This window comes from Henckelia pumila, chromosome 2 (genome assembly GCF_033568475.1).
Source record: "Henckelia pumila isolate YLH828 chromosome 2, ASM3356847v2, whole genome shotgun sequence".
In the NCBI taxonomy this organism is placed as follows: domain Eukaryota; kingdom Viridiplantae; phylum Streptophyta; class Magnoliopsida; order Lamiales; family Gesneriaceae; genus Henckelia; species Henckelia pumila.
Genome location: NC_133121.1, coordinates 104,664,002 through 104,691,329, shown reverse-complemented (window position 1 = coordinate 104,691,329; position 27,328 = coordinate 104,664,002). Strand labels below are relative to the sequence as shown.

At 34.2% G+C, this 27,328-nt stretch overlaps 3 protein-coding genes across 15 annotated transcripts; 2 read left to right on the top strand and 1 right to left on the bottom strand.

Moving 5' to 3' along the window:
* Positions 1 to 4,045: 4,045 nt before the first annotated feature.
* LOC140882182 (low affinity inorganic phosphate transporter 4-like) lies at positions 4,046 to 5,939 on the bottom strand. The gene is made up of 2 exons (XM_073288002.1): positions 4,459 to 5,939; positions 4,046 to 4,372 (listed from the first exon to the last, which is right to left on the bottom strand). Exons 1-2 carry the CDS (start codon positions 5,763 to 5,765, stop codon positions 4,078 to 4,080), a joined length of 1,602 nt encoding a protein of 533 aa, XP_073144103.1. The 5' UTR covers positions 5,766 to 5,939; the 3' UTR covers positions 4,046 to 4,077.
* Positions 5,940 to 15,161: 9,222 nt separating this feature from the next.
* LOC140879858 (mitochondrial carrier protein MTM1-like) lies at positions 15,162 to 20,824 on the top strand. Of its 4 annotated transcripts, none has more exons than XM_073283798.1 (11): positions 15,162 to 15,399; positions 16,130 to 16,461; positions 16,910 to 16,996; positions 17,823 to 17,951; positions 18,206 to 18,265; positions 18,392 to 18,562; positions 18,650 to 18,752; positions 19,140 to 19,231; positions 19,321 to 19,470; positions 19,979 to 20,037; positions 20,455 to 20,824. In XM_073283798.1, the coding sequence occupies exons 2-11, from the start codon at positions 16,228 to 16,230 to the stop codon at positions 20,585 to 20,587; spliced, it is 1,218 nt and encodes a 405-aa protein (XP_073139899.1). In that variant the 5' UTR covers positions 15,162 to 15,399; positions 16,130 to 16,227; the 3' UTR covers positions 20,588 to 20,824. The 4 variants fall into 4 exon arrangements, with proteins under 4 accessions (XP_073139899.1, XP_073139900.1, XP_073139901.1 ...); XM_073283799.1 differs by having other exon boundaries at positions 15,606 to 16,461; XM_073283800.1 differs by lacking the exon at positions 15,162 to 15,399 and adding an exon at positions 15,416 to 15,910.
* Positions 20,825 to 22,284: 1,460 nt separating this feature from the next.
* On the top strand, positions 22,285 to 27,179 carry LOC140885520 (polypyrimidine tract-binding protein homolog 2-like). 10 transcript variants are annotated; one of them, XM_073292501.1, is made up of 12 exons: positions 22,285 to 22,349; positions 22,752 to 22,955; positions 23,040 to 23,302; positions 23,390 to 23,450; positions 24,163 to 24,225; positions 24,321 to 24,394; positions 25,029 to 25,121; positions 25,286 to 25,343; positions 25,648 to 25,749; positions 25,847 to 25,928; positions 26,443 to 26,555; positions 26,671 to 27,179. In XM_073292501.1, the coding sequence occupies exons 2-12, from the start codon at positions 22,770 to 22,772 to the stop codon at positions 27,001 to 27,003; spliced, it is 1,428 nt and encodes a 475-aa protein (XP_073148602.1). In that variant the 5' UTR covers positions 22,285 to 22,349; positions 22,752 to 22,769; the 3' UTR covers positions 27,004 to 27,179. The 10 variants fall into 10 exon arrangements, with proteins under 10 accessions (XP_073148602.1, XP_073148605.1, XP_073148603.1 ...); XM_073292502.1 differs by lacking the exon at positions 22,285 to 22,349 and adding an exon at positions 22,363 to 22,480; XM_073292509.1 differs by lacking the exon at positions 22,285 to 22,349 and having other exon boundaries at positions 22,880 to 22,955; positions 23,040 to 23,102; positions 23,173 to 23,249; positions 23,393 to 23,450.
* Positions 27,180 to 27,328: the final 149 nt, after the last annotated feature.

Sequence of the window (27,328 nt, the reverse complement as noted above, 5' to 3'; positions counted from 1 at the left end):
TATCCAGACGGCTAGTACCCGTGACCATCGCTTTATTATGATATTCATGTTGAGATTTAAAATACGTATTTTCGCACACGTTTCATTATTTTAGATTTTTGAGAGTATGCATGGATTTTAGATTTAAGTAATTATTTTCTAAGTTTGCATGGATTTTTGTGTATAATGATTATTTATGAATTTTATTATGGAATTTTTTTTATAAATTATTATCTAGTAATTAATTTTAAGTATTTAATTGCATGCGTGTACTTTTATTGTACTTATTGTATTTTTAAGGAAAATTATTTTTAAGTATGATATATATATGTATGGGCATATATATATTTATATTCATTATTTTATTATTAGAGAGTTTTAAGGAAAAAAAATCAATAGAAGTTTTAGGACGTTTCAATTGTGATATCCCTGTCCCACATGGAAAAAATAAAATGTTTGAAATGAGTTTAAAATGAGTTACAATACTTCTATAGTAACTTGGATTAATGGTAATGGTAATCGTGTTTTGTGCATTCCTCTTCACCCTTAAAAGAAAGTATTTGAATTCTCAGGTAATCGTTTTTTTGATGGTGTTGCAGCTTTATTTTGAGAAAATCTCTCAGCTTACTGTCACTAGATCTGATTCCACTCGTTTTAAAGAAGCATTGGTGATCTTGGCAACTGATTTAGTACTCCACCCTTTAGTGCCTTACTTTACATTATTTGTTGTTGATGAGGTTATCATAAGTGATATCTGATCTTGTTCATCTTCCTCCTACACCTTTCTTATCTGGAGTGGTTTGCAAGGATACGGGATGATAACCATCAATCTTATATCGTGGCAGGTTTCTCGGTATCTGAACAATTTTTCTCTTCTTTTTTCTTTGATGCGCCTTTGTGGAACCTTCTTCGAAATCAACTTATACACATCGAGCTATATGTAAGTTCTTTTTGTTTTTTTTTGGAAATGATAGATTATGGATTAGTGAAAGTGTAATTAGTGGAATTGCTAAACTCTGGAATGAAAGTAGTTTATGCAAATTCACACGTGATTCAAGATATTCGCATTCTCTCGTTGTATCGAATTTTTCGAAGGACCATCTAGCTCTTCTCAAAGTAGTCGATGTATGCACATGTGGGCATACCTATTTAAGAGAGGTGTGTTAAAGCTGCATTTTTTTCGTTTCATCTTTAGAAATCATCATTATTTACTCTTTGTATTTGTTTTTTAATTTTATTTCTAAACTTATATGAATTGTACTTGCAGGTAAAAAGTAATGAAGATCAAAATTTGTCTAAAATACGATGTTTCAAGATGTTGCTCCACAAGTTCAGTTGGTTTTTTGTATTATAAGGATGTATTTATTCCTCGACTGAAATGTATGAAATTAATATTTTTGAAATTATATATTTCAATCATTTATTTAATTTTGATTCATTTTATGTTGTTTTTTTTAAGTTTTAATTAATTTTATTTTATGTTAAATTATCATATGTTTTGAAGATTGTGAAGAAAAATGTGAGAATGTTGAGGTTATAAACGGTAGAGTTAAAAGAGCATTAGAGACAATTTAAATGTCATAAAAAATTTTGAAAAATATTAAAATATAATATTTATAAATGATCTAAAAAATTTTAATGTATTTATAAATTTGAAAAGATGACATGTATAAATGTCATTATAAATCTTATTGTATTTATATATAGGAAAATGTGACATTTATAAATGTCATTATAAAACTTATAGTGTATCTATATATAGGAAAAGGTGACATTTATAAATGTCATTACAAAACTTGTAGTGTATCTATATATATATATATATGAAAAGATGACATTTATAAATGTCATCATAAATCTTATAGTGACACTCTTTTTGTCATTATAACAATTATTAATGGCATTAGTGGTGTAATTGTTTTTATGTAATAGTGACACTAGAAAATGTCTCAAAACTTTAGACGACATCACTATAGACGACATTTTAACTTAATGTCACTATATCTAAAGTGTCAAGATAAGTAGTATATGGTGACATTTTTAAGTGTCATTAAAAGCATTTTTTTTTTTTGTAGTGATTACAGACGAGATTTAAAATTACATGATTATCCTACATGCATTTTTAAAAAAAAAATTCCAAATAAAGTGTAAGGATAATCATATAATTTTAAGCATCATGTGTAACTCAACGTATACGACTCGATGTACACATAGCATTACTCATAATCTTTACTTCACTTTGTAACTCACAGCCCATAGGTTTGTTTCCGTGTGTGATAATCCACAATAAGGTATAGTGGGGCATCATCTACAAACCTAGCAAGTAAATTGCATTTTACATTTGGATTCGTCTTGTAAGTTCAAATATAAATTCGTTGTGTTGTTAAATAATAACTTAGTCGATTTATATCAGGTATATAGATAAGTGAGACTGTCTTATAAAAAAACATACTTAATAAATATTAATCAAGTTAATTCAAAGAATTACGAAGTACCTTGATTTGTTTCGGGAATCTCATATCTATCGTATTTACGAAAACGAGTCATATGATCACGCTTTGAGATACTATTTTTTTAGGTATAAATTATAAAATGGATACTAATGATAAAATTATAGAAATTACATACATATAATTGTGATAAAAGTTATCGAATGAGTCGATGACTACTCCAACCAATAATCCAAATTTCACCCTCGAGGCAACGACAAAAAGGCTGCGGATACTGCATGTAAAGTTAATTAAAGGAATCTTAAATAGTCAACTAAATAATACAACTCTTTTACACAATAAAAGTCAAAAAACACAAAAAAAAAGTTCGATCAAGATCAACTTTTTTTTTTTGACCGGAATCAAGATCAACTTTTACCACTACTTTAGGAGCTATTTAATTTTCTCACTTCCCATTATCTTTTTTTTTAAAGGATGAAAACAACATATATCATTACTCGAGAATGTTATTACACGCTGTTTTTTTAGCAAAGAAGGAAAATCATCTACCCAAATATATTACATAGATTGTACAATAATCAGCAAACATAGCTAATCGATGAGCAGCTTTGTTGGCTTGGCGACGCATAAACTTAAAATCAATAATGGCTTGATTTGTATGATGTTTTTGAATTTGTAAGAGCACAGAGCTTCCAGGTCCAAGACAATCTGTATAAGAGTTCACGGCATTGATCGCCTCTGAGGAATCTAAGGTCAAAAAACAAGTAAATAACTGATCATTGTTTTTTGAGATTTTTTTTCCTTTTTTTGTCTTCATATGTTTGTATTTTGTATTTTTTTTTCTTTTTAACTTTCTTTCTTATTTGTAAATTTTTTGTTTCTTTATTTGATCGTTTTTTAATTGTGGTTAATAGATCTATATTAAGCTGGTCATGCCTATGTGAATCAATCAACAAGTGGTGACATTTGTGTCAATTTTCGGTATTTTAAGATCGAAGAGAGAGAATTTTGTCATAATTTAACAAACGAGGAATATATAGCAAAGAAATGGTATAAAGTTGAATTTAGATGGATGAATTTGCTATGAAATATATTCATATGACAAAACATGGTTGTTGCGAGTTCTAGTCGTAAAAAAAAAAAATAGGATTATTCTATGTTATATCTGAAGTATTTCTCCCTCCATGATGTGGTCAAATGTCAATCATTGAATCATCAACACACGTGTCAATTTTCATAAAAATATAATGCTCCGCTTGGATGAGAGTATTTCAAATCTACGGATTTTAAATGCATTTTTGTTGTTTAGATAAGTAACACCACAAACATCAAATCCACATCTTTTATGTTTACATGGTAATTCATGCTAGTTGGGATGAATTTTAAGTTCATCCAATAAAGTAATGATTTAGAATTTATTTTAATTCATCTAATTAATGTGTAAATAATTAAATTATGAACGGATTTGAAATACTTTAATCTAAGCGCAACCTAAGTCCCACTAATTTAATGATATTGAAACATAGAAGAAACATTCCGGATGCATAGACTACCCGAAAGGTTTATTCGACGAAGGATCACTAATTGCATGTATTTTACATATTCATATCAAACGTTCGACTTGCTGGAAGTCGATCATATATAAGAGTTAAAGATAATTCCTCGAATCTTCCCAGTTTTCCGATTGACTGACCGGGTTTTTTCCAGTCGTCTGAGCCTCCCCGCCACCTCCGTCTTCGCCGGAAATTTCCTCCAAAGACCTTCCCTTTGTCTCAGTCAGAAGAAAAGTGCAGAAAAAGCCCAATAAATTTGTCGCGGCCAACAGAATCATAGCTTTCTTGATTTTGGGCACGTCTCCATCTTGGGTGTAGTATTGAATCCCAAAGGCACCGATCATCGCCCCCGCCTTCCCTGAGGCGGCGCTAAATGCATGGCATGTGGACCTAGCCGGGTGCAGAAGAAAACAATTAAACTCTGGAAGGATTTGAATACAGGGAATTAATGTAAGGTTGAATGAGAATCAACTGACCTGACCCTCGTCGGGAAAAGCTCCGCCGGGAGGACAAAGGTGGTGCTATTAGGGCCGAAGTTCGCGAAGAAGAAGGTGAGCCCATAAAGCGCAGCGAAGGTCCATTTGTGTTCTTTCGTCTTCAGCGTGTCATACTCCAGACCCATTGTAAGCATGAAAATGGACATCATGAAGAAGCCCACCAACTGTATGTAAAAACGTCCGATCTTTTCGATGAAAGCTACGGTGAACCAGTATCCCGGGAAAGTCCCCAGTAAGGCGATCACAAACATTGCACGCGATGTTTCGAACATTTCTTTAAGGGCACTCACGTCTTCGGGTTTGCTGGTAAGCCCGACAGTTGGAAAGATGTCTTTTTGTGTGAGATTTTGGCTGTAAAATGCTATGTCTAGTAGAAACCATGTGGTCATCGTGCCGAATAGATGTTTCCCATGGCGTCTTATGAATTCATGTGAGAACAAAGGGTACTCGTTTGATGCATTGAATTGGGCTATCTTTTCAGGTTCGGCTTCAATTTCAAAATTAAGAACTCTGCCCATGTCTGAAGCTGCTAGCTTTGCGTTCCCTTCGATTATGGCCGTGTAACGTGCTGTTTCAGGCATTTTCATCCTCCAGTAGAAGGTGAGGAGGGCCGGAAGTGCACCAAGCATTAGCACAATTCGCCATGCATAATCCCCCTTTAGTTCAGTTGAGAATAGATTTGCTTCAGAAAATTTTTTAGCTTCATAATAGTCGAGGAAGATTTTAGAAACAACCGTCGACACAACTCCAGCAAAAACGATCCCAACTCCTTGCATAGCAAACACTGCAGCTATGAACGCCCCACGAGTTTTCTTGTTAGCATATTCTGACATGATAGTAGCAGATAAAGGGTAGTCGCCACCGATCCCAAATCCGAGCCAGAACCTAAAGAAACATAGTGTTCCGATCACAGCTTTTGCACTGTGCCCAAATGATAAACCAGAACAGATGGCACAAATGCACATAAGAACTAAAGTGATGCCATAAACTTTTTTCCGGCCTAGTTTGTCTCCCAAATACCCAAATACCAATTGCCCCATTAGCGTACCAACAAGAGCGACTCCAATAACTAAGTTATTGACTGAATGGGGAAGCTTTCCTGGCTTCCCTGTGGAGGGGTCGTAGTAGTATAGACGACCTAAGAGTTTAGAGACGGTGGAGATGCAAAACAGATCATATGCATCAGTGAAAAATCCCATTCCGGCTATCACAATAGTGGTCATATGGTACCATTGTGTACGTGCATTATCAAGAGCATTAAGCACAGAAATGCTATGTGAGGCCATTGCCTTTTCTTCTGAGGCTTGCTTTCTTGATCTGTTTCTTTAGACTTTAGATATAATATGATTTAGTCTTTATACATGTGTATAATTTCTTGATTACGCCGATGTTTTTACTAGAAGAAATTGATAGATGGTGTATCCTTTAGCATATACCTTTGTATAGTTGAAATCAAGGGATTTTATCACTGCAAAATAAAGTTTTTGGATGCATTTGCAACATATTACCAATCAATTGGTTTTATAAGGGAATGTTCATTGGAGTGATGCTGTGATTATAATATTATAGATAAGTTTTGTTTTTAATTGTTGTTTGAAGATTATTTAATTGCTCTTTTTGTTCTATGTGATCGATCATTTAATAAAATGTCAGTTTTAGGGTATTGATATAAAGTTGCATTCAATCGTTCAATCATGTGGAGTTAATATAAAAAAATCATGGACTCAATATTCATTTCATATTTGGGGCAATACTCTAAAACAAGTCGAGCTCAACCCATTTGAAATAGTTCTTTTCATCAGAAATTATTATAGAGTGTATTATGTTTGTTCGTAGTTGTCCTTGTATTTGCCTCCTTAAAAAGAACATCCCAAGCCTTGTGACATACTGACGGCAGGGATGTAATCAAATCGAGCTGAGCTGAACTCTTGAAAATTTGGATTTGGTTTGTTTATAATCGAGCCGAGCTCGAGGTTTATTTAACGAATATATTCGTGGTTCACGAGCTTATTCGAGCTTTTATTGAATCTAAATAAACTTTATAACTATAAATTTAAATATTCATTAAATGTATAATAACTATATTTTATATTTAGAGAAAAATATAATATTCTTATTAAAATTTATTATTTTATTATAATAATAGATTTTTATATATTTTTCATGAGTAAAAGTGAAATCTATAAATTAAATATCAAAACGATTATTTTTTCATTTAAAAGCCGACTCACGAACCTACCAACGAACATGTTCACGAGCTAACGAATCGAATATCATAAAACTTGAGCTTTGTCCGTTTATGTTAACGAACCTCATTAAACGGGTTCAATTGAATTTTTATCGAATCGAACTTCGAATAGCTTACTAGCGACTTTGCTTATTTACATTCCTATTTTTTTTTTTTGACGTTGAAATTTACATTTACATTCCTAATTGATAGGGTTTTGAATTAGAAATATTGTAACAAGCATTTGGTAAGATAAAATTTTAAAATGGAATTACTGGTGGAAGGAATTTGGATCGGTAAAAAATAACATACATGTTATAAAAAATGTATTGTTTATCCTCGAATTCTTACTCGATTATTCATATTTTGTAAAGCGCAGTGTTTCCACAAAATCCATACTATCAAATATGATTGATTGAAATTTTAAAATAATTTACTTTATTAATTAATGATGTTGTTGCAATGAAATACATCTGGATACTCGTAAAACACACATTGTTAACATGAAATAATATTTATTCTTAACTATCACATACCAAATCTTAAACAATATTTTAATGGACTTTGAAATATGTGGCTTCCAATCGAAGCCTCGTCCCTCGGTATATATGGCGCTTAACTTTCAAACTAAGTCTTAGCGATTCCTAAATTATTCAAACCTTGATAAATTTATGATGTGTTTAGTATTTTATCAATGTGTTGGGTCTGGATCTTGTGCAATACTAAAATTGTTTAGTTGGTGTCCCGACAAATGTCCCCACATGCACTGGAATACGACATGAACATAAAGTTAAAGTCGATGTTAAGAGTTAGACTGTATCTCTTAAGACAAATTTGTCTCACACACAATGTTAATAGAATATGAAAATCGTCTCACAAGATACAACGACTTTCATTTTGTAATAGAAGTACTCCAAATTGTAAAACTTGGTGAACTTCAAGATGCATTTTGATTCTTTGAACCCTAAAAAATAATGAACAAAAATATGAAGCAATATGGACGAAAATAATTGTATTTTTTTGTTTGTATGTGTGTATAACATTTTTCATTCTAAATGAAATATATTAGAGAGATTGAAAATTGTTAAATAAAAAATGCATCATCAAATGAGACAATTATTTTTTACCAAAAGATGTCAACTTAATCGTCTCATTTCATATAATTGAATCCCCGCGTGATCCAATAAACCTCTGACTCATGTGAGATAATGTCTCATTCAAGGTCAACCCTTTTAAGAATATATATAAAGTTGGAAAGACCAAATTCAAATTTGAATTAACACTCACAATTCAAACGAAGATGCTATTCATTTGGGGTGCCACTTGTCCCATTTTCCTTTCCATTGAATATATTTTATATATATATATATATAGAGTTTTGCTATCCTGCCCACCCACCGTGCCCACCTAATGTGCCCACCATGAGGTGGCACTCAACTATTGGACGCACAATTCATCACATCCAATAGTTGAGTGCCACCTAATGGTGGGCACATTAGGTGGGCACGGTGAGTGGGCAGGATAGCAAAATTGTATATATATATATATATGATATGTAATCTTTTTTTTATTCAATTTTTTTGCTAAATAAAATTTGAATAATTATTTGTGAATATTTTGTTAATTTCTCATTTATTTTTAATTGATAATCGATAAATAATTTTATTACAAATATTTTATTGATTATAAATGGTTACACACACCTATTTTTTCCAACACTATGTACATTTATATGAAAATATTATTTTTATCTCTATTATTTTGAACAATCTTTGAACACTCAACCTTAATCTTCGTAGAAACACCCAAGGAAAAAATGATACTAAACAAAAATAGCAAAAACAAGTATATTTGTTATCGAGGATTATGATTCGACCCGTCTACAAATATTGTTCACACTTCACACAATACACACCCAACCACATACTTTTTTGTTTATATATATATATATATATATATATATATAGATATAGATATATATCCAAAAAGAGAAAACTTAAAGTAATTGTTGAAAAATATTATTATTATTAATATTATGTTGAATATTGAATGTTGAATGTTGAATATTGAGTTGTAAAATGTGGAAAATTAGTGTGTGATGATGTAGATGATGATGTATTTATTTTTGGACTAATCTCAAATGTGGATTTATAAATAGGTCTTCATTTGTGATGAAAAATACAATTGAGTTGAGAGAAAAATATTATAAAGTGTAGAGTTTGATATATTTTAAGTTTTTTGAGTATTTACTTTTTACCGTAAATTTTTACTTTTTCACAACACGTTATCAGCACGATCGCTCGAAGGTTCTCTATATTTTTCGACGCTCCAAAATACAAGAAGAAGTCAAAAATATTCAACAAGTAAGAATTTTTATTTTACTGTTTATATATTTTTATTGTGTATATATTAGTATATAATATCATGTTATGAAAAAATAAGTTTTTTTATCAAAACTTGTTATAAATCCTGGGAGGATATTAAGAAGACATCCCACACTCCCGGTAAGGGATACGACAAGTATAAAAGCCTCTAATTTTTTTAAACAATAACGTGATATATATTTATTATGTATATATATTAACTATATTAATATATAATTTCATGTTATTATATAAAAGGTTGTCTATGACACTGACCTTATAATAACGTGATATGATATATATTATTGTGTATTTATATACTAACCATATTTGTATAATCTCATGTTATTATATAAAAGTTTGTCTACGACACCGATCTTATAATAATGTGATATGATATACTATACCTAACTTTATACTAACTATATTGGTATAATTTCACAACATTATATAAAAGGCTGTCTACGACACTGCCTTATAATAATGTGATATGATATACATAATTATTTAATTATGATTATCATTATATGCATTGCATCATTATCACAAATTTTTATTCAACACATACTCGATTTTTTTCTTTACCCCCAACGGTCACAAACGACTAAATTTTTGCCCTATAAATATGTTCACTCAAACTCATTTTCAATCACACCAAATTCACTCTTTCTCTCAAAATATTTTCTCCTCGGTATTTTTTTCGAAAAAGAAGAAGATGGAGTTTTTGACCTTTCTAAGGCTATTTTTCATAACGACTATGATCATCATGCTCACGAACTTTGTACTCACCGGCGATTTTTCACCACATATTTTTTATCTATTTATATACGCACTTGTAATTTTCTTCCTTCCATTATTTTGTATTATCATACTAATAGAAATTAACTAATAAAATGCATTGTTATTTTTCTAGTACCACCATGTCAAATTTGGCAAAGATTGAATTCGTTGCGCTCGATATCACTGGAAAGAATTATATGACATGGACTCTCGATGTAGAGATGCATCTTGAGTCATTGGGTCTAAGTGATACCATCAAAAAAATTAATATATCAACCTCACAAGATAAAGCAAAGGCAATGATTTTCTTACGCCGACATCTTGATGAAGGGTTGAAATGTGAGTATCTCACAGAAAAGGACCCAATGATTTTATGGAAAGGGTTGAAAGAAAGATTTGAGCATATAAGGAAAGTGATACTTCCGACCGCCCGTGATGAATGGAATTCGTTGAGAATCCAAGACTTTAAAAAAGTCAGTGATTATAATTCTGCGATGTATCGAATAGTCTCGCAAATAAAATTCTGTGGACTTGAAGTCACAGAGATGAAAATGCTTGAGAAAACGTTTTCCACTTTTCACGCATCAAATATAACTCTACAGCAACAGTATAGAGTGCGTGGTTTTACGAAATATTCTGAACTCATTGCATGTCTTCTTGTGGCGGAAAAGAACAACGAATTGTTAATAAGAAATCATCAATCCCGACCCACTGAATCAATGGCATTTCCTGAAGCACATGTCGTAATGAAAAATGAAAACCAAAATCAAAGACATAGACCAGAATTTGGTCGTGGACGAGGTCGAGGAAGTGGGCGTGGGCGTGGACGTGGACGTAAAAATTATCGCGGTCGTGGTCGTGGCCGTGGATATGAAAATAATCGAGATAGTTATTTCAATAACTCATCTCAAAAGAACGTCACGAACCACCCACCAAAAAGGCAGCATGAAAATACGAGTGAAAATGAAAATCACTCAAAAAGATCTGAGAGTGTTTGTTATAGATGTGGCACTCCAGGACATTGGTCACATATTTTTCGAACCCCTGAGCACCTATGTAAGCTCTATAAAGAATCGACAAAGGGGAAAGGAAAAGAGACCAATTTTGTTGAAAATAGTGACCATTTAATTGGTTCAACTAGTTTCAATGCTGCAGATTTTTTGAATGATTTCGAAGACATTGATTAAAAGATTGGTGGGATTAGATTGTAACAAATTTGTATTTTTATGCATTCTTGTATTATAAAGCATGTTATATTTTGCATTTGTATTATACTTAATTTTTCTTTATTGCATTTTTGTGAAGTTTAGTATGGAAAATGCTATGAGCAAACATGAAAATAATATCAAGGAAATTTGCATACCGAATATTGGTACAACGCACACTATTCTGCGAGATGAAAGATATTTCTTGGAAATAAAACCAACAAAAACAATGGTGAACAATATCAGGTCCTGTAGACTTGATTGAAGGTTGTGGTAAAGCATAATTTTTGTTACCAAATGGTACAAAATTTCTGATAAATGATGCTTTATATTCACCACAATCGAAAAGAAATTTGTTGAGTTTTAATGACATATATTCTCATGGATATGATACTGAGACGATAACTGATGGAAATCAGAAATATATGTGTCTTACCACATATAAATCAGGAAAGAAATATGTGGTTGAAAAATTATCAATGCTCCATACTGGATTGCATTATACACATATAAGGCCAATCGAATCAAATATGGTGATTAATAGTTCTTCGATATTAATCAATTGGCATGATCGATTGGGACATCCTGGTTCAATAATGATGCGAAGAATTATTAAAAATACGCATGATCATCCATTGAAAGACGAGAAGTTCTTTCAGAATAATAAGTTTCAATGTAAAGCATGTTCTCTTGGAAAACTTATTATAAGACCATCGCCAGCTAAAATCCAAACAGAATCACCCATATTTCTTGAACGCATTCAGGGTTGTATTTGTGGGCCAATTCATCCACCATATGGACCATTTCGATATTTTATGGTATTAATCGATGCCTCTAGCAAATAGTCACATGTATGCTTATTGTCAACTTGGAATGTGGCATTTGCAAGATTAATGGCTCAAATAATAAAATTGCGGAATCAATTTCCCGATTATACAATCAAGAAAATAAGATTTGATAATGCTGGAGAATTTACTTCCCAAACTTTCAATGACTATTGTATGTCAATGGGAATTACTGTTGAACATCATGTTGCTCATGTTCATATACAGAATGGATTAGCTGAATCATTGATTAAACGTCTACAACTTATTGCTAGACCAATGATTATGAGAACAAAACTCCCTATTTCTATATGGGGACATGCAATTTTACATGTTGCGGCATTAATTCGCATCAGACCAAGTGCATATCATAAATTCTCCCCATTGCAGCTTGCATTTGGTAAAGAACCAAATATTTCTCATCTGAGAATTTTTGGATGTATGGTGTATGTGCCTATTGCACCACCTCAATGATAAAAAATGGGTCCTCAAAGAAAAATCGGTATTTATATCGGTTATGATAGCCCATCAATCATTCGATATCTTGAGCCTCAGACAGGCGATGTGTTTACAGCACGTTTTGCTGATTGTCATTTTAATGAAGAAATCTTCCCAATGTTAGGGGGAGAAAAGAAACACATCGAAACAGAAATCACATGGTATGTACCATCATTGTTACATTTGGATCCAAGGACCAAACAATGTGAGAAAGATGTACAGCAACTTGTGCACTTGCAAAGAATTGCAAATCAAATGCCAGATGCATTTGCAGACACAAAAGGGGTAACAAAATCATATATACATGCTGTAAATGCCCCTGCTCGAATTGAAATTCCAAAGAAACAAATTGAAGACACTCATAATGTCATAAAACGCTTGAAGCGTGGAAGGCCAGTCGGTTCCAAGGATAAAAATCCTCGAAAAATAAAAGACATAGAGAAACACGATGATCATAAAATAGAAAATGGTGTTCCAGAAGAAATACCTGATGATGAAAATGTTCTGTCAGAACCACAAACTGACGAGAATCGTGAAATCTCTATCAATTATATTAATACTGGAAAAATATGGAACCGAAAAGATATAGAAGATATTGATGAGATATTTTCTAATAATGTGGCATGTGACATCATAAATGAAAACGAGGATCATGAACCAAAAACCTTTGGTGAATGTAAAACTCGTCATGATTGGGCAAAATGGAAAGATGTCATCCAGGTTGAATTGGATTCGCTAAATAAACGTAATGTTTTTGGACCTATAGTCCCCACACCTGAAGGTGTAAAACCTGTTGGATATAAATGGGTTTTTATTCGAAAGCGAAATGAGAAAAATGAAATAGTAAGATATAAAGCTAGACTTGTTGCACAAGGTTTTTCTCAAAGGCCTGGAATTGATTATAAAGAAACGTATTCTCCTGTTATGGATGCAATTACGTTTCGATATTTGATTAGTTTGGCAGTGTCTGAAAATTTGGAAATGTGTCTGATGGATGTTGTTACGGCTTACTTATACGGATCACTTGATAGTGATGTATACATGAAGATCCCTGAAGGATTTAAGATGCCTGAGGCACAAAGTTCAAAACCCAGAGAATTTTATTCTGTAAAATTGCAAAGATCATTATATGGGTTGAAGCAATCCGGCCGAATGTGGTATAATCGGCTAAGTGAGCACTTGATGAAAAAGGGATATGTAAATGATCCAATATGCCCTTGTGTTTTCATCAAGAAAACAACATCCGGATGTGTAATTATTGCTGTATATGTTGATGATTTAAACATCATTGGAACGAATAAAGATATTCAAGAGGTTATGATGTACTTGAAGGAAGAATTCGAAATGAAGGATCTTGGAAAAACCAAGTACTGTCTGGGTTTGCAAATAGAACAAAAAGAATGTGAAATTTTTGTTCACCAGGCAAATTATACAGAAAAGATCCTTAAACGTTTTAATATGGATAAATCAAATCCATTAAGTACTCCAATGGTTGTAAGATCATTAAACATAGAAAAGGATCCATTCCGTCCATGTGAAGATGATGAAGTTATTCTTGGTCCAGAAGTACCATATCTAAGTGCCATTGGTGCCCTTATGTATCTTGCAAATTGCACTAGACCAGATATATCTTTTGCTGTAAATTTATTGGCAAGATTCAGTTCATATCTAACAAAGAGGCATTGGAACGGAATTAAACATATATTTCGTTATCTACGAGGAACGACAGATTTGAGATTTTTGTACTCAAAAGACACCAATCAAAGTATCATTGGTTATGCCGATGCTGGATATTTATCTGATCCACATAAGACACGTTCTCAAACCGGATATGTATTTATTCGTGGAGGCACCGCAATTTCTTGGCGTTTACAGAAACAAACACTCGTAACAACTTCATCAAATCACGCTGAGATTATTGCGCTACATGAAGCAAGTCGTGAATGTGTTTGGCTAAAATCAATGACACAACATATCCAAACTTCTTGTGGATTATCAATAGACAAGAAGCCTGTGACGTTGTATGAAGACAATGCTGCATGTATTGCTCAAATGAAAGAAGGATACATCAAAAGTGACAGAACAAAACATATACCCCCAAAGTTCTTTGCCTACACTCAAGAGTTTGAGAAGAATAAAGATATTGATATCTGTTATATTCAATCAAGTGAGAACTCATCAGATCTCTTCACAAAGGCACTTCCCACGACGATATTTAGAAAGCATATATACAACATTGGGATGCGCAATCTGCGGAATATGTGAAGAATCACTCATGTTAACATGAGGGGGAGTTTACGTGGCTGCACTCTTTTTCCCTTACTATGGTTTTTATCCCACTGGCTTTTTTCTAGTAAGGTTTTTAACAAGGCAGTATAAAACACGTAATGAAGACAGTCATCATATCACGATTATCATCACAAGAGGGAGTGTTGAAAAATATTATTATTATTAATATTATGTTGAATATTGAATGTTGAATGTTGAATATTGAGTTGTAAAATGTGAAAAATTAGTGTGTGATGATGTAGACGATGATGTATTTATTTTTGGACTAATCTCAAATGTGGATCTATAAATAGGTCTTAATTTGTGATGAAAAATACAATTGAGTTGAGAGAAAAATATTATAAAGTGTAAAATTTGATATATTTTAAGTTTTTAAAATATTTACTTTTTACCGTAAATTTTTATTTTTTCACAACAGTAATTATGATTCATCTGTATTAATAAAATTAAAGAAGATTGTGGCACACGCAAAAGTAGTGGCGCGCCCTAACAGAAATGTTTTTTGTTAAATTCTAATTTGGGCAGCGGACCACGAAAGGAACCCTAAAAATCGAGAGACTTCTATTACCTCTGTGGCGACGATTGCTTCTTCCCCAAGAACACGGAGAAATTAGCTGTCATTTTGTAATTTACCATAATATGAGAAAGCTAGCAAGACACCAATAATCAGTGCTTTTTGCTCTTCACTTTCAAAACTCAAACGGCAAATGATTCAAACTCGACATCATAAAAAGGCTAGTTTGGTCGTTTTTTTTTCTCGTTTTGTGTTTAATAAGTTTAAGATTGTATGCGCTTTTTTCTTATTGTAGGCTATATAATGTTTGATTCTGTCGCTTTTCTTTCCGGGAGGATTGATGTTCACTGGTATTTTTGACGGCAGAGTTTTGCAAAGAAGTTATTGTAATGTTGTAATTGTTATTATGTCGTCGATTTTTTTTAGGTTTTGTTTTGGAATCTTGATACGACCATACTCTTCGAGTGAGTTCAAACTAGGAGAATGGGGGAGGAGAAAGACGGACAAGGAGAAAACGCTGAGATTTGCAGCCATAAGTGGAAAATGGAAATATAGAAGAGGCGAAAACCCAGAACAATGTTTTTATGCCTGTCCCATTTATTGTTTATAAATGAAATTATATCTATACTACCAAATGTAGCCAGCTAACTAAAGCGCATATTACTGTATTATATTTGGATGTATTGATCAATCGGAAGTGCAACTCTGTGCGGTTTTGTGCGCATCTAAATGTGATTTTCGTTCTCCTTTTTTGTTTTTTGTTAGTTGGCTTTACTTTTATCAATGAAATTGTTCGTTATTGTTTTAATCATCTGCATTCTTCTTATTTTGGTGAGTTGTCTGTTGGATAGTTGAACATCGAAAGCAAACTATTGAGGTTGTGTTCATGTGTAAACTGAATGGTATTGCCTACCTGAGGAGACTTGACATCATGGAATTTTGAATTTCAGGTTGATCCATATTTTACTCATGGTTAGAATTTAATGTGAAAAAGGAGTGATTTTCACACAGGGTGCTAAAAGAATCACCGCACCCCAAAACTTCAAGGATGAGCACCGGCAAGCAGACCTCCAGAATTCTGGAAGTTGATAATGGTGTATCCTTGATGTCTGAGTCAGGGTTGGTGATTGAGGATGGAACTGAAGTTACTGGAACTTCAGAGCTACAGGCTCACCGTAAAAACGGATCGGAGGACCCGTTGGGTCTGCGCGAGCGTGCATTTTCTGCTGCTGGAGCTGCATTTCTATCAGCCATTTTGGTTAACCCCCTTGATGTTGCAAAGGTACACTAATGCTTCATTTGTATCCTTTTGTTTTGCTTAATCTTTGAACAGTCAGATTTGCGTCTTGATTAATCTGCAATTCAACAATGCTTGTCTTGTGCTTTTTATGCCTTCCACCTCAAATATTTAGGGTTATTCTTGGATATTCTGCCTGTACTTGTAACACTGTTGGTTGCAGTTGTCGGACAGTTTCATTTTAAATTCTCTTTATATTACTTGCTGGTGAGATTTCTTGCAAATTTCAGTGCCTGGTTCAGGGTCTGATGAAACTTTTATCATAGTCATGAGAAAAGTTTGCCTACGACCATGGTTCCTTTACATTTGTAGGCAATGGTATCTTCCTTTTGCTGATTTGAAATTTTTAGTGGAACTTTTATATGTTGTAAGCAATATGATTTATATTATAAACTTCATTATTTTCTGATTATATAAGTTTTGAACATTGCAGACGAGATTGCAGGCTCAGGCTGCTGGAGTCCCTTACAACCCATTAAGTAATGTTATAAGTCGCATGGCAGTTTTTGGACCCCACATGGTTGGTGTATTTTTTTGTTTCCTTTTTGTTTTATCCTTTTCATTAGTTTCTTCGCTAGCCTTTGCCAATACATGACTAATTGAGCTTTTTGCATCTATCAATTGCTAAATGGTTCAGAAGGAGTTGACCCTAGGTTAATATATGTTAACTAGATTTCTGTGGGTTGGTGTAAACCATTTTTTTTGAAATTGCCCTTTTACGTGTTTTGTATTTATTTCCGAATTCCGATGTTATTCTAAATCAGAATTTGAGCTTTTGTTGAAACCTTCAGTTGAATTCTATGGTGACAGTGATACATTGTCTTGAAAAATGTACTTGATGTATTAATTTTATTCAAGGTTATCTTGTAGAGGTGCAAACTAGTTGATCTCGACTATGGAAATTAAGCTTGGCTCTAAATGATGGTGCATGAATTTGGCTCAAATCATAAATATTTTAAAAAATTAGTTTTGAGCTTGTGATAGCAATAACTTTTGCGCATGCAAGAGTTCAGAAAATCCTTGGCTCAAATCAAGCCAGCTCGCTGGTCAGGTTTGTGATCCAAAAAGACTCACTTCTGGTTTCAATTACTTGTGTCCTCTACATCTTCGAGGGTTTTCAATTGGACTATTATATTGAAGATACTATGATTTTCTTCTCTCAATGGTCAGTGATCATATATTCATGATACACACTCAATATGGTGCATATGTTCTTAGAAAATTTTATATTTTTTGAAAACCACTAGGTATCTTCACAATGGTTGATTTATTATGCTGGTTGAATGCGTCTGGTTTCTTGTCTCTGGAAATGAAATTTGATTGGTGTACTGCAATGTGTTTGCTAGATGTTTGCTGATCTAAGGTGTTCTCCCTCATGCACGCGCGCTGGGGTTCATGGTACGGTTGCAATTTGCCCACCAGATTGTTTCCATTACAAAGGGACGCTCGATGTGTTTTATAAAATCATTCAACAGGTTATTAATATTTATGAACTTTAGACAGATGTTATTACGAAGATTAGATGATTTCTGCTCTATATTTTGTTGCTACATCCTACAATTTAATATGTGGCGATGTAAATGAATTCCATGCCATTTGTGTGTTTTAGTGATAATAATAATTTGAATCTTCGGAATGCAATGTTCAAACTTATTATGTTTCTAGGGCTTATCTTTTGCAGATAAATAATGTGTTGTGGCTTATGTAGTTACCTATATGTGTTCAACAGGAAGGATTTTCGAGACTTTGGAGAGGCACGAATGCTGGCTTAGCGCTTGCTGTGCCCACTGTGAGTTTTTTTTAATTTAACAACTTCAAAAATTTATATAGGAAAAAACCATCAGTTACTGCATGGCTTTTTTTATTGAATCCCTTTCTTTCATTTGAGTAAGGCACTTTAATGTTTGACTAACAGGTTGGCATATACTTGCCTTGCTACGACATTTTCCGTAACATGTTAGAGGAATTTGCTGTACAGAATGCTCCTATCTTAGAGCCATACACACCTTTACTGGCTGGTTCAATGGCACGTTCACTAGCTTGCACGAGTTGCTATCCAATTGAGCTTGCCAAAACACGAATGCAGGTGTTTGATATATTCGTCGTGGACAGATTTTCTTGTTCTCTTCTTCACTTTCTTGTACAGGTTTAACTGATAACTCTTTCTGTGCAGGCGTTTAAGCATGTCAATGGCGATAAAAGACCCCCGGGAGTCTTGAAAACATTAATTGACGATATTCCACGAGTCAAGAGCACGAGCAACTTTAAAAACAGCTGTAAGTCGATTTATTTATTTATTTAGAAGTTGATCTTCTGCACTTACCACTGGAGCTTTGTAATTTTGGTTGACGTCCCTTCCAATCCTTGAAACAATGATTAGCTTCTGTGGCCATGTACTTTGCCATTTTCTAAACTATTCACGATACAGGTGGGGACAGGAGTTCTTTTCCTTTTCTTGCAGTTGTTTTTTTTTTGCCTCAAATAAATGATATGCTTTCCCCACTATTGGCTACTGCAAATCCTTTTACCATGGTGGTAGGGATCTAAGCAAATTTTGAGCTTTGCTCAGTCAGTTGATGAATGTTACTGTTCCGAATGAATGTCATTTATGTAGCTCTTTATATCTTAATCATTTACCTATAGCATAGCATTTTCTGATGCAGTGCAAAGCTATCGTGTCTTGTGGACGGGCCTTAGTGCTCAGCTTGCTCGTGATGTTCCTTTCTCTGCCATCTGCTGGCCAACCCTTGAGCTGGTGTTACCTCATTCCGTATTCCTTGTTTATATGGAATCGTGCAAATATCTCGTGTGATATATGTGCTTTTTGTGAAAACGTGGTTCCAGGTAAGAAGGCGGCTTTTAGGTCTTGTTGGAGATGAAGCTAATGCAGCCAGTATCCTTGGGGCAAATTTTTCTGCTGGTTTTGTTGCTGGGAGCCTTGCTGCTGCTGCTACATGTCCACTTGATGTTGCAAAGACCCGCAGGCAAATTGAGGTTGTTTCTCATCAATTAGTTGTTTACTAGTGCTTGCACAGGCTGCATGCCCAGTTTCTAACTAAATTCTATTTATTTTTTGTTTTGCAATGGCCCCAATAATTGCTTTAGTTTGCTATACTTTGAGATCTTGGAATCCTTTATTTGTGTCATACAACCAAACTGCAAGATTAATCTACTGATGAATAACCCTGATTTGGAGCAAATGATTTGGGAATTGAATGGTAAGAGAATTCGTCTGTAAAGTGATGCCAAAGATCCGTATAAGGTCAAGCAGTCGAGCTGATAGCAAACTCTGTATGGATTCGTACACTTGTCCATCTGGTGCAACTTGTAACATTTCGTTGATTGACATTTGTCATTTTAGTGCTTCTTCCGAGCAAAAGAATCAAACATTCAGCTATCTTAAACTATGTTGGAGTTTTTGTACTCAAGTGAACGATTTATTAATATGTGAAAATGAGTGGTATTCTAGCTAATATAGTAATGTAATGTTTGCATTTTGCAGAAGGATCCCATGAGGGCATTGAAGATGAGTACAAGACAGACATTATTGGAGATATGGAGGTATGTCTACAAATGACTGCCTGTTCAATTTTTGGCCTATTGATCCATTATGTTCTTCAGTAGCATTTTTCATCTGGGAGTCAATTGCATGAACACAATTTTAGTTCATTGGACTTGGTGGTTTCTCCATAAACTTGGTTCTGGTTTGTCGGCTGCACAAAATTGTTGAAGGCTTCTGAGATTTATAGGCAGAAAACATGTTCGTACTTTAATGGGATTCTTTCTACGGAACAAAAACCCATACGTCACCTTGGCCCTTTTTATTTCATGCAATTTTGTCATAGCATTAAAAACTTTAAATATGGTCAAAATAAGCATTGCTTAATACTCTCTCTCACCACATTTAAGGTGGTGGTTATGGTATATGTGGCATTTTTTCCCAAACGATTTTTGAGATTGTACCTGCAATTTTCACAGGGATGGAGGGACAAAGGGATTGTTTACTGGAGTTGGTCCTCGTATTGGCCGTGCCGGTCCTTCTGTAGGGATTGTGGTTTCATTTTACGAAGTCGTTAAACACATTCTACAGAACCAATATGCTGCTGCTTAACCTATCTATCACAAATCTTCTTCCTATTATTTGTGAAAATCAACATCTACTGACAGTTAGAGCTGAATCGCCGGCATCAAGAATAGGCTAACAGACTGTTTTGCTGTGCTAGTGGTAGCGACGCCTTTGTGTCAAGAAATAATGTATCTTCTCATTTATTTTTTCGATCCTACTTTGTTCACTTTTTAGCTATCACTCAAGCTCCTTAAATGAGAAGGGATTTTGTTGAGTTTTTCCCGACATCAATTGGCGAAGAATTTTGGCATTTATTTCACCGTCATGTTCGATATTCCATTTTGTATATGTCGATATATAACATATATACTATACATGTGATAGATATATCTTAATCAGAAATATTTTATTGCTCACATATACTTGAAGTTATGGATGTTGTGTTTTGCACCTCTCCTGATAAGTTGGTTTCACATATTTTCAAGTTAGAATAGAATTTATACGACACTTTCGCCGAATTGTTTTGTAATATAATATTTACATTGCACTTTCATACAAAATTTTGTGTTGGAAAAATTCACAATAAACATATTTTTGGAAGTAATGACTAATGACAACGTTTACTTCCTAAATATTCGCACAAGCTTTAACCGAACACGCTAGCTAGTTGACTATTCGTGAGTGTCTACGTATGGAAATTGGAAAGAATTACATGAAGTTATAAAAACTTGGTAATAAATGGTATATAAAATATTACATTTATTTTGTAATTTCTTCAATATATATTTTGTATAATAGTTAAACATGAGAGACATACAAACCTGGTTGGTGTCAATATAACTACAGTTTTATGAGAATTTACTTATTAGATCCAGCATTTGGAAATAAAAACGAAAACAGATAATATTCTATTTGCGTTATAGAAGAATAATTAATTTTTCTACCTTTTTTTTGTTTTCATTTTTTTTTGCGCTCTTTTAGCTTATTGAAAAACCAAGGATTTTTTTGTCCTTGGTCATATGATATGATATAATATTTTAAAAACATATCTACTATCTTAAAAAATATACAATTTCATCACATACCGTCACTAAACTCAATCATCTCTCCCAATTTTTGACTCTTTGTCCATACAAAAAATGGGGACATAGAGTCAAAAATCCTACAAAACATGTGTTGATGCCTGATTGTTAATTAATCACTCTTTTATCAGCATGCCAAACATAGCCTAAAAATACAAGTTTAGAGCATTTAAAACTGAAACACTAAAAAAAACATGCACAATTAGTGAATGACTAGCAACTGTGCACACCCATTTGCGTGTGTAAAATAATAACTATAATGTATATGAATTTAGATGCTTAATATGTTAGGTTAATTAGAAAAAAAAAGAAATGGAATTGACAAAGAGAGTTATTGGGGATAGTGAGTAAAAAACATGGAGAAAACAAAAAAAATAAAAAAGAAGGGTATTTTAGGTATATTAAAAAATAGACCATGACACCAAGTTAGTTATTCTAATATGCCTATACTTAATAAAATAGTAAAAGCGTAAGCAACAGTGCCACCAACATCAGGCCCATATGAATGGCCAGCCCATCCTTGGTCCAGGCCCAACTTTGTAATGAAGCTGTTGTTGCTTAAATGGTCTGGGCCAAACGGGCCAGCCTACCCAGCCCATTTGATAAAAAGGTTTGTACGGGTCGAATAAAAGAGGAGCCTGATATCTGTTTGGCGGAACAGAATCTTCTCAATTTCTCCTAAATTCCTCTGCAATCCCATTTCAACATCTGCGCTGTTCGCTTCGGTCGGTATTTATTTTCATTTACCACTGCGAACATGAATTCTTTGTATTTGTTGTTTTGAACTATAATCGGGGAAAGAAACACGACGATTAATTGCTTCAGAAACATTGGTTTTTCTGATTATCTGTTACGTGTGCGTGATTCAATTGAAAAAGCCAGCTTGTTCGACGTTTTTTTTCTTTATTTTTTATTTAAAAAAAATTTCCGGGAAATAGTTCTGACTAAGAAATCGACTAATTGAGGGTGGTCTTGCTAATATAATAGTCCATTGATGAATGATTTTCTCGGCTGAAGTTTGAGTTTTAGTGTATTTCTGCGAATTAGCGACAATCCACTTTATCTTTTCCTCTTTTTTTAAATATATATTTCTGGGTATTGATGTAATTCAATTTATGGTTTTGCAGTTGTGTTTGTGGTGTGGAATGACATCTAATTCCAGCCAGCCGCAGTTCCGCTACACCCAACCCCCATCCAAGGTCCTCCATTTACGAAACTTACCTTGGGAATGTACTGAAGAGGAACTGGTTGAATTCGGCAAACCTTTTGGTAATGTTGTCAATACAAAGTGTAATGTGGGGGCCAATCGAAACCAAGCTTTTATTGAGTTTGTAAGTGTATATTGTAGTGTTTGATTGTAATTTTATGTGACCTTTTGTGGTTAGTGATTAGTTGGTGTCCTTTTTATTCTGTAGGCGGAACCAAATCAAGCTATTGGTATGATGTCTTACTATGCATCCTCATCAGAGCCCGCTCAGGTACGAGGGAAAACTGTTTACTTACAGTATTCCAACAGGCAAGAAATAGTGAACAATAAAACTGCAGCAGATGTTGCTGGAAATGTTCTCTTGGTGACAATTGAGGGGACTGATGCGCGTCTCGTTAGCATTGATGTCATGCACTTGGTAAGAACTTATGCATATCTCTCGCAAGCTCAGAGCCATGATAAGTTGACGAAGTAGGATGCTCTCTATAATTTTGTGTGCGGAGATTGTAGTATGTCACTTTTTTAAGACTTTATTTGACAAAAATGTGAATCAATCAGCAGGCACGTGTCAAGGATAAATCTTCAATGGCAGCTTATTGCATCGGGAGAAATAGGGAATGTGTGTTTGTCTTCTTCCTCCTTTGCTTAACACTGGCTCTCTCTTCTTTTCTCCTCTTCACCCCCCCTAGCTTCTTAGAGCCTTGAATGACTTTACTTCCTTTTTATTTTTGGGGTTCCTTTTCCTAGATCTTTCTTTACGTGATTCTTATTTCTTTTAGTAGCACAGTATCTACAAATTTGAATTTCTCGATTTCCATTGTACAAACTGGATCCTTTATAAATACGTGTGCATTTTTTAATTAGTTAAAATGCCGTATTTACATTATGCAGATGGTATAATTTCTGAAATCGTCCAATTTTGGGGAAGCAACATGGGTACAAAAGGAATATTCGTTATCTAATTTGAAACTTGACGACTTTATTGGAATATAGCGAAAGAAGTTAACTGATGTCAGAGTTTTTGTTTTTGTTTTTGTTTTGTTTTTTTTTCCTTTTTGGTTCGTAAAAATTTTGAAAATTTTGCATTAGTCAGTCAGATTCTCTCTTGACACCAGAATGTTTTCTTCCCTTCTTGTATTTTTAACCGTCATCATCGTATCAGGACTTTCACCGTGTATTTAGTACTGTATCTCTAATAGTTCGAAAACAGCCACTTTCCCGCATCTAATGTTTATATTTGGTTTGTCGATTATAATGATCATAGTTGATATAGGTTTCTGTCTGTTAAGCAAAAAAATTGCAAACATTATTAATAAATAATCTGATCTCAGGTGTTTTCAGCATTTGGATTTGTGCACAAGATAACCACATTTGAGAAGACTGCTGGTTTTCAGGTGTGTATTTTTGGTGAATATTTTGTTAGGATTGATAAATCATCAACCAAAAATACTGGCATCTCTGACATACATATATATTCTTCCATTATCAGGCTTTGGTGCAATTTTCTGATTCAGAGACTGCCTCTTCTGCTAAGGACTCCCTTGATGGAAGAAGCATTCCAAGGTGAAATGGGTTTTATCATTTGGATTCGGATGTAACCCATCTGTTATGGATCTTATATGTGTAGATGTGGTGCTCATATGTTGGGGCTGGACATCAGTCAGCAGCTTTATTAAGAATCTACTAATGGGGTACATGCATGCTACTTACCCGGCCTTACCTCTCTTTTATTTTGTTATTCAAGTCTCTGCTAAAGTTATGGGAACTGTTCTGGTCGAACTTCCCTACTCACGCCTAATAGGCAGTGCCTGTTGTATGCTGGACAGGTTCAGTTGTAACTAGGGATTTGCGATATAATTTTTAGTCGTGCTAGGGGAATGGATCTGATTGGTTGGTCTACGTAGATGCACAATTGAACATAAAACGTGGTTTGTACCATATTCGACTTATTGCTGTACTCCCGGACGAGCAAATGGTTAATATGCTAAGTGTCCTGATTAAACTATATCCTTATGCCGTATTGTGTGTGTGTGTTTTTTTTTACGCCATATTGGTAAATAATTTGTGTCAATGATTCTCGAGGTTCTTGAATTGAAGATTTATGATGCATCTATTTCTAGTCACAATTTGTGGTTGATACATTTCTTCTAGATATTAATGCACCTTTCTTGCTGCTTCTCTCTGTGTTGTGTGCCAGGTATTTGATACCAGAGCTGGGACCATGTTCCCTTCGGATTACATATTCTGCTCATACTGATTTGAGTGTAAAATTCCAGAGTCATCGTAGTAGGTAATAACTGGCTGTGAGTTTTTCAGTTGTTTCATATAGATCGGAATTCATGATTTTGGACTTTTCTACTTTGTCAAGTCGAGCTTGAAAATTTTGCCTTGTGGGTTTCTTTTGATTTTTGTGAACACTTCAATTAATTGTTGTGTCTTATGCCAACCATATAGGGACTATACTAATCCTCTACTCCCCATTGCTCCTTCAGCCATTGATGCGAGCGGTCAGGTAAATTTTAAGATGAAAAGTAGAGATGGTAGAGTTCGTGTTGAATTAGTTCAATCTTTGGTTTTTCATTTCTTTTCTTGGTTCATTATGCAAACATTCAAACTATGTCTTCATCCACATGACGAAATGCAAAGCAATCCAATTTACTTGTGCAAGTATCTTGATAACCTAAATTTACCTCTCAAAATTTTAAATTGTTTTACTTGCAATTGTAGTTCAGCATTCTGTGTACCAGTGACACTCTTTTCCTTGTAAATCACTCTTGCTATCATACTCTGATAGCATAAAGCTCTACTTCTTGCAGAGTATAGGAATTGATGGAAAAAAACTGGAGCCAGAGAGCAATGTTCTTCTCGCCTCAATTGAAAACATGCAGTATGCAGTCACCTTGGATGTTATGCACCAGGTAAGCAGCTTTATACTTGAGTAGCTTTTAGACACTTTTTTTTTTTTGGCTGCGTTCAGTTGACCCTTTTCTTCTGTAACTCGCATTCCATGGACAGGTCTTCTCTGCTTTCGGGCCCGTCCTTAAGATAGCCATGTTTGATAAAAATGGTGGTCTTCAGGCTTTGGTACAGTATCCTGGTAAGATAAGTTTTCTTAGCTGACATCACCATTTCTTTTTATCTCCCTTCACTCGAAATTTTTTGAGAAGAGACAAAATATTAATTCCAAAATGAGAATCACTTCCTTAAAAAAAAAAAAAAAAGAGAATCACATAGACGAGAGGCAGAATGATCTCTAAGCTATAACATGGATGAATTTATGGATTTTGGCGTCATTACCTGGCCATGTGTGCATAATCGATGTAAATGTGAACGAAATAATGTGTTCACAATAAGGCAGAAACATTAGATTTCTGTTAGCTGGCATATCCCCTATGTTTACAGCATAAAATGCTGTGGAATTCCGTATCCTGCTTTGGGATTAGGGACGTGTGAACCTAAAAAAGTCGGCTAGTTTTGAGGAAAAATTGAGAAGGCATATATTTCTTTGGTTCAAATCCATTGAAGTTTTGTCCAATGTAAATAATTGTGCATCTTTTAGTTGAAAAGATGTATTTTGGGTGACCATGGAGCATTAACCAGTTGGCTTGCAGATGTTCAGACAGCTGTTGTTGCAAAGGAAGCCCTGGAAGGACACTGCATATATGATGGAGGATTTTGCAAGCTCCATCTCTCCTATTCCCGACACGTTGATCTCAGCATAAAGGTAAGAGAAGACTTGAAGTTTTCCTCATTGATAACATAAGCTGCCGGTATTGTTTTTGTTTTAAAAAATTGCACCCGTGGTGTTTCTTATGCATGAGCTTATAACTTGTTTTCAGGTCAACAATGACAGGAGCAGGGACTACACCACCCCCAGTACTCCCGTCTTGAACGCTCAACATTCTATCTTGGGACAGCAACCATACCACCCTGCAGGAGGCCAAAGCTCTAATGTTTACAGTGGACCACAGTATGCTTCAGCACCAGTTCATGCGGTGCCTCCACATTCAGCTGGTTGGAACCCAATGATGCCTCAATCCATGCATATGCAAATGCATAATTATCCTTATTCCCCTGCTACAAGTTCTCCAGCGTGGAGCCATGGAATGATTTCACCTCATGGCCAGAATGGTTCGCCAAAGTCCCCAATGCCCCCTTATCATCATCAATAGCAAATCCATCCGGTGTGAACAAACGAGTGATGATGGGGGTCTGGTGTATGCACATTTTTCTTTCAGTAGTACATGAAAGTAGTTCATTGGGCTGTGAAACTCAACTTTTCCTTCTATTTGTTGTTTCACGTTGGACAGGTTCTGGTTGTGTTTGTGCCATGTTTTAGGCTTGAAAACGGTAGTTTATACTGTTAATTTTGTACAATATATAGACAAATATTTAAGTTCTCACTTCCCCCATGCCCCTTGGTAAATGATGCATGCTTGATAACCTAATTACATACAAAAAGAAAATAGAAATATCATTTTGTGATGATTCATGCAA

What these genes read in the sequence shown, in the direction of transcription:
- LOC140885520 (XM_073292501.1), top strand. Translation starts at nt 22,770, where the DNA reads ATGACATCTAATTCCAGCCAGCCGCAGTTCCGCTACACCCAACCCCCA. An exon ending in CATCGGGAGAAATAGGGAAT is followed by an intron (nt 23,451 to 24,162) that starts GTGTGTTTGTCT and finishes ATCTGATCTCAG; the next exon opens with GTGTTTTCAGCATTTGGATT. An exon ending in CCTTGGATGTTATGCACCAG is followed by an intron (nt 25,750 to 25,846) that starts GTAAGCAGCTTT and finishes TTCCATGGACAG; the next exon opens with GTCTTCTCTGCTTTCGGGCC.
- LOC140882182 (XM_073288002.1), bottom strand. Translation starts at nt 5,765, where the DNA reads ATGGCCTCACATAGCATTTCTGTGCTTAATGCTCTTGATAATGCACGT. An exon ending in CTTTTCCCGACGAGGGTCAG is followed by an intron (nt 4,373 to 4,458) that starts GTCAGTTGATTC and finishes GCACCCGGCTAG; the next exon opens with GTCCACATGCCATGCATTTA.
- LOC140879858 (XM_073283798.1), top strand. Translation starts at nt 16,228, where the DNA reads ATGAGCACCGGCAAGCAGACCTCCAGAATTCTGGAAGTTGATAATGGT. An exon ending in TAGCGCTTGCTGTGCCCACT is followed by an intron (nt 18,266 to 18,391) that starts GTGAGTTTTTTT and finishes TTTGACTAACAG; the next exon opens with GTTGGCATATACTTGCCTTG. An exon ending in GCTGGCCAACCCTTGAGCTG is followed by an intron (nt 19,232 to 19,320) that starts GTGTTACCTCAT and finishes ACGTGGTTCCAG; the next exon opens with GTAAGAAGGCGGCTTTTAGG.